Source organism: Sprattus sprattus (genome assembly GCF_963457725.1).
Source record: "Sprattus sprattus genome assembly, chromosome: 8".
Classification (NCBI taxonomy): domain Eukaryota; kingdom Metazoa; phylum Chordata; class Actinopteri; order Clupeiformes; family Clupeidae; genus Sprattus; species Sprattus sprattus.
In genome coordinates this window covers 24,240,816-24,250,815 of record NC_137927.1, presented here as the reverse complement: position 1 = coordinate 24,250,815, position 10,000 = coordinate 24,240,816, and the positions used below count along the sequence as shown (strand labels likewise).

General features: G+C 47.7%; 1 protein-coding gene across 1 annotated transcript in view; it reads left to right on the top strand.

Moving 5' to 3' along the window:
* The window catches only part of LOC308369604 (neural-cadherin), a gene marked incomplete at both ends in the record, with an annotated part of 162,694 nt that overhangs the window by 129,491 nt on the left and 23,203 nt on the right, over positions 1-10,000 (top strand). Inside the window, 4 exons of the mRNA XM_080844100.1 lie at positions 1,076-1,203; positions 2,786-2,913; positions 3,594-3,717; positions 9,413-9,593. Of these exons, the coding sequence (XP_080700226.1) occupies positions 1,076-1,203; positions 2,786-2,913; positions 3,594-3,717; positions 9,413-9,593 (561 nt within the window). The remainder of the gene's footprint in view (positions 1-1,075; positions 1,204-2,785; positions 2,914-3,593; positions 3,718-9,412; positions 9,594-10,000) is intronic.

Sequence of the window (10,000 nt, the reverse complement as noted above, 5' to 3'; positions counted from 1 at the left end):
TTCATTAGAACGTCACTCTTCTTACATTGGACATATCCAGCAGTATATACAGCCTCATTATAATCCGCATCGACTACTAAGCAGAGGTATCGCCATACAGTAGATTTCCCTTCATTTAGTATCGTTTAAACTTGTTTTTAACTTCTTCCATGATGCCTGTAATCACGTTCTCACTGATAGGACGTAAATAAATTCCCGCCACAGGAAGAAGGCTGTTATCCTTAATGTGATTTATGTTATTCTCAACATCTGAACATCTGCATTATGGGAGGCAGACACGTTGACTTCACTACTTATTAAGATATTTTAAATATGGAATGTTCAATGCCTTATCGCGCTGATGTGGGTTCCGACGGGATCGGGTCGGGTATCCATCCTGTAATACACACACACACACAGCAAACACTCTCTTCCTTGTCATAAAGTGTCATTGTATACAAAGGGTTATGGGCAATGCTTGATGGAAAAACGTTTGATTAAGTCATTAGATTATATGGCCGTGTCCCCTTCGGACGCCTCCAGGTGACACCGATGTGACTGTATCAGTAGCTGGGAGTCAATGCTGGGGATGGAGTCATTAGTGAAAAATCAGTAGGTGGTTTACATGGCTTCACCTCCAGGAAGCCTTCAGGATCTCCACTGCTTCATTAACTTCTAATTTGCCATTTGACTAAGCCAGACAAAAGAGAGCATTTTAAGCGCTTGGTTTATTTTCTCTGGGCTGAGAAGAAGAGTCGGTGCAGAAACTTGGGTTCCTGTAATCTCCTCCAGCTGCCTGGTTTCCTCCTCATAGGGTTCGTTAGAAAGTTTGTGTGAGTTTGCGATCAGGCAGGCAGTAATGATGTTTGTTTTTGAAATGGAGTCCAGAATGTTTGGGGGTGTCAGACTCTGTCAAGATCATCTTGCTGTAACTTAATTACATTTCCATATCGAACTTTTTTTGTTTGTGTGTTCCTGTCAGCTGGCTTCATGCTCTTTATACTTCTGTCTCTCTCTCCGATTTCTCTCTCTTCCTTCCCCCTCCCTCTCTCTCTCTCTTTCTACCTCCATCTCTCTATCTCTTCTCTCCCTACAGAGCTAATTGATGGCACACCCACTTTGAAGATAAACCATGGCTCAGGCACACTGGTCCTGCAGTTGCCAGGCAACGTGAACGTGGCGGACAGACGGTGGCACAGGCTGGACGTGCGGAGCAACAGTAAGGTGGGTGTCTGGCGGGCAACGAGCCTCGCGCCAAGCCAGGGACCGGGCGACCCGCTGCCATCCTCTGCACCATTGCCTGAGTATCCCTCCTGTCTCTGCCAACATGTGGCCTCTCCCTTTTTGCCCTTTCACTCTCTGACCCTCTGGATTTGGCCACTATCTGCAAAGGTTTGGTCGAAGTCAGAAGTGCTTAACTTTACCGAAATCACAACCCCAAGCTCGGCACTGCACATTAAGTAGCTGACACCTCTCTCTCTGTCAGAGGCAGGTTTCCTCTGCAGTTTGGAGACGGAGAGAGGATCTGTCAGGGGATGTGGAATACATTACGCTCCCCGTCACTCCACTGCCGGCTGCCTGCTTGGAAGCGAGTGCGCCGGTGGCTTTGTTCACCCTCGCATTTCCAGAAATTGCCTCGGGGGTCACTGTGAAATTGTTCAAATGACTGTGATTTCTTTTTGTGCAAAATTTAGCCCCATCCACTCACCTTCCCCACCCCTGCCATTCGTGTCTGTGCTGTGTCACATCACTAAGTGGAGGAGAATAGACTACTGACGTATTCATGTCTGTGCTGTGTCACATCACTAAGTGGAGGAGAATAGACTCCTGTCGTATTCGTGTCTGTGCTGTGTCACATCACTAAGTGGAGGAGAATAGACTACTGACGTATTCGTGTCTGTACTGTGTCACATCACTAAGTGGAGGAGAATAGACTCCAGTCGTATTCGTGTCTGTGCTGTGTCACATCACTAAGTGGAGGAGAATAGACTCCTGTCGTATTCGTGTCTGTGCTGTGTCACATCACTAAGTGGAGGAGAATAGACTCCAGTCGTATTCGTGTCTGTGCTGTCACATCACTAAGTGGAGGAGAATAGACTACTGACGTATTCGTGTCTGTACTGTGTCACATCACTAAGTGGAGGAGAATAGACTCCTGTCGTACTCGTGTCTGTACTGTGTCACATCACTAAGTGGAGGAGAATAGACTCCTGTCGTACTCGTGTCTGTACTGTGTCACATCACTAAGTGGAGGAGAATAGACTACTGACGTATTCGTGTCTGTACTGTGTCACATCACTAAGTGGAGGAGAATAGACTACTGACGTATTCGTGTCTGTACTGTGTCACATCACTAAGTGGAGGAGAATAGACTACTGACGTATTCGTGTCTGTACTGTGTCACATCACTAAGTGGAGGTGAATAGTCTCCTGTCGTTAGACTTGGAGGAGCACCGACCGACAGAGGTGCTTTATTTGACTTTCCATTGCTGTTCCCTCGGCATTTCTTCTTCAGGCAGATATTCTTTGTATAATATCAAATGCCTAATGTGTCCTGATAGCAGGCTGAGGTTGAGGGGGATGTGAGGAGGGGAGCTGGTTATCGGTTAAACGCCTGAACTGAAAAATGAAGGCTGTTCGCAGGCAGCGGCTGGTTTTAATCTTTATTAAGGCTGCGCCACCTGGGCTGTGCTGTGTAAACTCACTGTGGCTCTGCCGAGTATCGATCAGGCTTCTAACGCTAAACCCACCCTCTACACCACCACCCCCCCCCCCCTCTCCCTTCTCTCTCTCCCAACACCACCAGGAGGTGCGCTTCACCCTTGACCGCTGCTCCACCGCTGTCGTCAGGGAGATGGAGGGCGTGGGCAGCTGGCTCACTTCTCAGGACCACACCTCGTGTGAGGTCAGCGGGACCACACCCAACATGGACAGGTCAGATCTCTCTCTTTCTCTCTGTGTGTGTCTCTCTCTCTCTCTATCTCTCTCTCTCTCTCTCTCTCTCTCTCTCTCTCTCTCTCTCTCCTCTGCCGGTAGCCACCAGAGGCTGCTCTTAAGTAGAGGCTCCTTCCCCCCTGGTGTGTGCTAACTGAGCGTGACATTGATTAAATGCTTTGTTAGTTACCCTATGAGTTGGGAGATGAGCTGCTCCGCGTCCTGGCCTCTCTCACCTCTCTGGTCACATATCTTTGTGAGTGTCACCGTGTATTGATCCCCTCCATCGACTGGTGCTCCCTACCGTCGTTTCCTTTGTTAGGTCACCAGCAAAGGGTAATTGACCTATTCAATGATACAGCAACAATTATTAATAGTCTTTTCTCTATTTATTTGTATCTCTGCGTTTGATATTCATTCTATCTGATCGGATGGCTTAGTCGATATTCGTTCTAAATAAGAGTGATTGGCTGTTGGATCATGTTTATCCAGCCTGTGCTAATGAATGGATGTTGAGAGTGGATAGAAGTGACACGAGAGGTTTGCTAGATGAAGAAGGGACGAATGAAGAGATGAATGATGAAGGTGGAGACATGAGAGGGTAAGGTCCTGTGATGACCACACCTGAAGCAATGAATGGCTGATTGTGTGTGTGTGTTTCCTCCCTCTCTTCTCTCCAGGCATCTGAACATGAGCCAGGTGTTGCAGCTGGGCGGCGTGAATGAGAACGTGCCCTACGTGTACCCACAGCTCCAGCACAAGCACTTCACCGGATGCCTCCGCAACCTCATGGTGGACAGCAAGGTACGGCCCTGGTACCTGCACACACCCTAGCATTTCATGATTTCCTTTTAAGAAAAAAATTGATTTTTTTTTAACTACATGAATCAAGGGCCTTAAAACCATTCATTCGTTTTTCTGGTTACTTACAACATAAAACTTCAAGTAAATAAATATCTCAATGTGTCTCACTTTTACCGTCTGATAGAATAGATTGAGTTCACTTTCACTTTTGGTTGAAAGAACAGGGTTATGTTCACCTCAGTTTGATATGGTTGACTGTAATGGAATGCTGGACAGTTTTGTCAACATTGGACTCATACAGCAAGAACATCAATGGCAGCAGAGGTCCTTGGAAAGAAAAGAAAATAATTCTGTTTCTTGGAAAGAAATACCAAGAATCTCTGGCATAGAAGGAAAAATTTTCTGCTGCATGGCCTCCCACTCAGAAAAATGGAGGTAGTCATAGTATTCAGTTTCAAGGTCCAAATTCTCTCCAGCAAAAAGCACATCATGAGGATTTGGACCCACAAGCCTGTGTCCTGTACACAAACTTTTTGGATAGATGGATAGAGAGATAGATAGATAGATAGATATATATATAGATAGATAGATAGATAGATAGATAGATAGATAGATAGATTGTTTGGCTGATGGATTACTTTATTGCAGTGTTGCAGCAGCAGTTCACAGATATCCAAACACACATAATTTACTCAAAATCACAAAAACACATATCAAAAACAGACACTGACGTAGGTAAAAAACAGTCTTTACAAATCTATATACACAAACTACGATATTACTACATGAAATAAATAGAATAAAAATAAAAATTTGAATATACTATTTATATGCTATATTAGAATATAGCTCTAATTGGCCAAATGAAATGTAGAATGTGCATTGCTAGTCACAGAAGAAGCAACCTCTCCTGGCCCAGAGGGGAGTCATTATATATTGCTGTTGTGGTGGGCAGGAATGACTTCCTCAGCGCTCCAGAGTTGAAGATGCCTCTGACTGAATACGCTCTGCTGTCTGACCAGTGTGTTGTGCAGCAGGGAGGTGAGGTGTTGTCCATTATGTTGAGCAGTTTCTGCAACATCCTTCTCTCATCAACAAACTCCAGGGGATCCAGAGCAGTCCCCGGCACAGAGAGACAGCCTTATTTATCAGTGTTCAGTTTCTTAAGGCTAATGTATGCTCAGTTACGTAAGCGCAAGCGCAAGCCTATTGTTCTGGGTGTGAATTGCTTGGCAACACCCCCAACGCAACGCGTAAGCACCTAGCAATTCATGCTCAACGAAGAACCAAGCAAAGGCCTTTAGTCTCACTGGCTCTGATGACGCTGCTCCAAGAGATGGCTGCAAAGAAAATTGCACTTGCAACAACAGACTGGTAAAAGGCATGCGCAACATCTTGCTGGACACATTGAACGACCCAAGAGTCCTCAAGGAGTAGAGTCTGCTCTGTCCCTTCCTGTAGACACCTTAAGGCCCAATCCCATTTCTAATCTCTACCCCTACCCTTACCCCTACCCCTTTGCCTTCGCTTTTTCAAACGGAGGGGTAGCCGAAGGGGTTGAAACGCTAGCCCTTCGAATTGGGATAGCACTTCAACAATTACGTACGTCATCAGTACGAAGCGGCAGCTGTTACGTTACCGGAGAGCGACAGCTGTTACTCACCAGATATAAACAAACATGGCGCCTGCAGCTGTTATTTACACAATGCAACATTTCATCAAACAAGTTTTAAAATCATGAATTACAAAGAAAATACTTTCATTTGTGTGATGCTTTCCCTGCTGTTTCCGACATTTTTAAATGGACTCGCGCGATGTTTGTTCTTTAATGATCACGGGTTCGCAATGCATTGAGGGAAATCAGTCTACCCCTCCGTTTGAAGTGTGCCCTCGGAAAATCTCCGTTTGGAGGGGTAGAAAGCGCTTCCCCTTCCCCTACCCCTCTGTCTTAACGTGAATTGGGACAGCCCTACCCCTCCACATGAACGCGCAAAACGGAGGGGAAGGGGAAAGACGAAGGGGTAGGGGGAGAAATGGGATTCAGCCTAAGTGTTCCATCTCCAGTCCAGTCTGTTGTCCAGGTGAACCACCCCAGGCATCTGTAGCCCTCCACCACCTCCAGCTCTTCTCCCAGGATGGAAATGGTCTTAAGCGCTCCACCAGTTCCCTGTACTCACTGTCTCCTGTCCACCACTGACACACCCCACAACTGCAAAGTCATACGAAAATGTCTCCAGATGAAAGGACTTGTATTGGAAGTTTCAGATATACTGGGTGAAGAGGAATGGTGAGAGTACAGTCCCCTGGGTTGTTCCTGTGTTGCAGGGACGTGCACAGGAATTTTGAAGGGCAGTTGCTCTGCCCTGGAAAAAAGGGGCAACACATTCATTTTTTGTCCCCGTCTCCGCAAATTTCCCCAATATAATTTTAAACTCTCACTAACTGCCGCTGCCACGCCCCCGTCATCTGATCGTAAATTTTGCCAATATCATTTTAAACTCTCACTAACCGCCGCTGCCATGCCCCCGTCATCTGATGGCAAATTTTGCCAATATAATTTTAAACTTTCCCTAACTCCCGCTGCCACGCCCCCGTCCTCTGATCGCAAATACATATTTTTCCTTCGGAGGGGCAACTTCAGTCGAGGAGGGCAAACGGGCAGTTGCCCGAGCAACTTTAGCCCACTCCTGTGCACGTCCCTGCTGTGTTGTTAACCACCTGATCAGACACACACCCCCTGAGTCGGCGTCCTCAACTCCAGCCATGGGGCAGTAGGAAAATTGTTGAAACGTTGGAAGTGCAGAAGAGAGAGAAGTACGGTTTTCAGAAATGGCTATGAAGGCATTGGGGTGTTCGGTTTGCAGTCTGGTGGTGACTGACTTGACATCACACGCCACGTTGGCATCAGCTGATGACCGGATGTAAACAGCAACTTGCGCATGTGAACTCCCTCGGGAAATAATATGGATGCAAACTCGTGGCTGACAGTTTGGCGTCCGGGCTCCAGAAACCCTCCTTCACAGTAAAAACAGGACTACGCCATCTGTTGTTCACAAGCACTGCAGTCCCCCTCCTTCCTTCTCACTGCTCTGTCTGCAATCCCTGTCAGCCCATACAGTCTGAAAGCCGGGGGCGGTGGAGTTGGAGTCCTGAATATGCTCTCCCTGTCCCCTGTCAGATCATCTTATTCAGCAGAGACATTACATTCAACAACATGACAATGGAGAGAAGAAATGGTTTCTTTTTCCTCCTCCTTTCTCTCTCTATGGCGCCGGCCTTGTATTCCTGGCGTCTCATCTTCAACACGTCTGGGATTTTGAGTCTTGCTTCGGGCACTAGTGTGGGTTCGGGGAGCGCTAAGCAATACTCCTGCCACGGTTGGCATGGTGACCCAGCACAACACAAGTTAAGAGAGAAGATGAGCAGAGATCGGTTCAGCCACACAGCATCCATTTATCCGTTTTACTGGAAGGAGTGCTTTGACAGACAAAAATGCAACATAAAAGAAAAAAAATGACAAAAGACACAAGACGTTAAGTGGTGCTGATTGCTTTCACTAAAGCACTAAGTGACATATAGCTGAGAGCGGAGAAAAGGACAGCCATACCTTGTTTTATCCAACACTGTCTGAGAAAAAAAAAAGACATGCTCACTTTCACACGTTTGTCACGGTCTCCGCCGCTAAGGTGTAAGACTTGAATGTTGTCCACAAAGAATGTTGTCCACAAAGAATGATGTCCTTGTCATCATGTTTTACTGTTCTGTTTTTTTGTTAATCATGTCCTTGTCATCATGTATTTCTGTTCTGTTTATCTGTTGTTTATATGTACGTCACCATTTTGTGTTTAAGTGTATAGTGTATGAGTGCTTTCTGACTGCTGGCTGTCTCCAAGTTTGTCCTATGTCACCTGCCTAGGGACTGCAGATGGAAAGTAGTTATTTTTACTAACTCTGGCATATTTACATGGTGTTTTATATACAATGTTCATGAATATGCATGGTCCCTATCAAATAAACCAATAAACAATAAACAATAAACTTAAAGCGTGCATGCTTCCGCTCCCGTGCACACCGTGACGAGATGCCGCTGGAGAGGTGTGGGAGAGGCCGGGCTCCCGGTTCCCCCGCTAAAAGCTGCTGGCTCGGCGAGGAAGGCAGGCGTAGGGGGGCCCACCGTTGCCGTGGGCGCCGTGTAGTGCCCCTCAGCCCCCATGATGCCCCTGACACGGGGCATTAGCGGAGACTGACGCTAAAGCACAAACCCTGCAGGCGGCAGAATGGCTGTTGTGGCATGCAAAATTCAGGGGCTGCCAGGGTGGGCCATACATCCAGGGAGAGCGGGGGCCCGGCGCAGTAGCTGGGTCATGTTGTCCTCCACTAAACCCTGTCAGGCGTGAATGCAGCTCCACCATAGTCTAGGCCCTGTTATGGGGAGAGTGGATGATGAAGTAGGGGGAGGGTGGAGGAAGGGAGATGGGGGGGGGGCGGAGGGGGGGGGGGGATTTGGAGACTTTAATTGAGTTTCTATTCTGATTCGCTTCCTCCCACTCACACTGTCAGATTCGTTTTTTCTCTCTCTGTCTCCTGCTTTCTCTTGCTTCTCTCTCTTATTTCTCCCTCTCTTCTCTCTCGCCTTTCCTGTTTTTTTTTTAATCCCCCTCCCCCCCCCCCGGTTCCCTTTCTTCTCCTTATCTCATAGTGAAAACAGCATCCCTTTGCTGCTATTAAGCCGATAAGGAAGGTTTCGCTACAGAATTTAAACTTTTGTCTGTTACACCACCCAAACACACAACCACAAGACCACACACAGCCATGGAGAATGGAGTAGAGAGATAGAGAGATAGAGAGATAGAGAGATAGGAAGGGAGTGAGAGAAGATGAGAGGGTGACTGTGGAGCAGGGAAAAGGGAGGAAGAGAAAAAGAGGGAGGGGAGTAAATGGATACCCCACCTGTTGATGGAAGAATCAATTCAGTTGCCTGGCCAGCCTCTGTGTGTCAGGACTGCGTAAATCAACTGTGGCCTCTATTGTGAGGAGGTCCAGGCTGGGCCGCCCGGCGTGCTCGCAGGGGTCAAGCACAATCTCTCCCCTGCTGGCCAATGGCTACATGGCGGCCGTTTAACGAGGAGCCCTCACAGATGAAATGGAAGGCGACCATAAAAGAGTGTAGAGGACGTATTAGCGGCAGACACCACACTCGTGCTTTCTGACGAGAGTGTGACTTCAAGGTTTTCCTGTCCTTTTCGAGGCGCTGTCTTCCATCTGCACAAGGTGATTGGCTCGGCCTCGTGAGGAAGGGAGTAATTTACATGGCGAGATGAAAGGCGAACTCAGAGAAAGAGACGTGAACTCAGAGAAAGAGACGTGGGTCCGTGCTCAGGTCTTTGTGCTGAAGTTTTCTCCTACAAAGGAGCGCGTCCTTGGAATGTTTCTCACCACTGTTCCTCCTGTGCTTTTCATCTGTTTTTCTCTCCTCTCTCTTCACTCAACTCCACTCGCTCTCTGCTCCCCCCTTAATGTCCCATACTGCCGCTGTCTCTCTGATTTCCTTTTTACCTATGTGTTCGTACATCTTTTTTCCCTCTGACACACCACAAATTTCTACCTCTCTTTCTTGTTCTTCTTCTGTTTCAAATCTCCTTACTTTTTCCCATTGCTCTATCCATTCACCACGCTTTCTCTCTCTCTCTCTCAGTTTTATGACCTAGGTTCTCCGGCGGAATCATCCGGAAGCAGTCCGGGGTGTATGATGACTGACAGCAGCTGTGTGAACATGGGCTACCCTTCCTGCGGTCCGCATGGGCGTTGCCACGGCGAGTGGGGCTCCTTCAGCTGCCAGTGCATGTCCGGCTACACCGGCCACCAGTGCGAGCAGGGTACGCCAAACCTCCACCCTCAAAACCCCCCCACAGCCACCTCCCCCACCCACACACCACTTCCAGGGATTCTGCCACGACATGTTTGCTTACAAACACACACACACAAAGGTGATCCAAGGTTGTTACCTTGACTCCCTACGGCTCTCTGAAGGATCTATATGCAAGGACACATCAGGATTAATGTGTGTGGTTGACCAAGTGTAGGTGTGTTGGGGAAAGGACGAATCATCAAAGGAAATGAAAGCGCTCAGGCTGCACTAGACGAGGGGGGAAAACGCATGGGTGCTTCAAATGAAATGTATATGGAAATAGGAGGATCAATATAATCAGGGGCCGGAGCCTGGAAGGGAAGGAGAAGGCTGCAAGCGATGGTATGGAGTATCTCTGATTTGATGAGTGTGCGA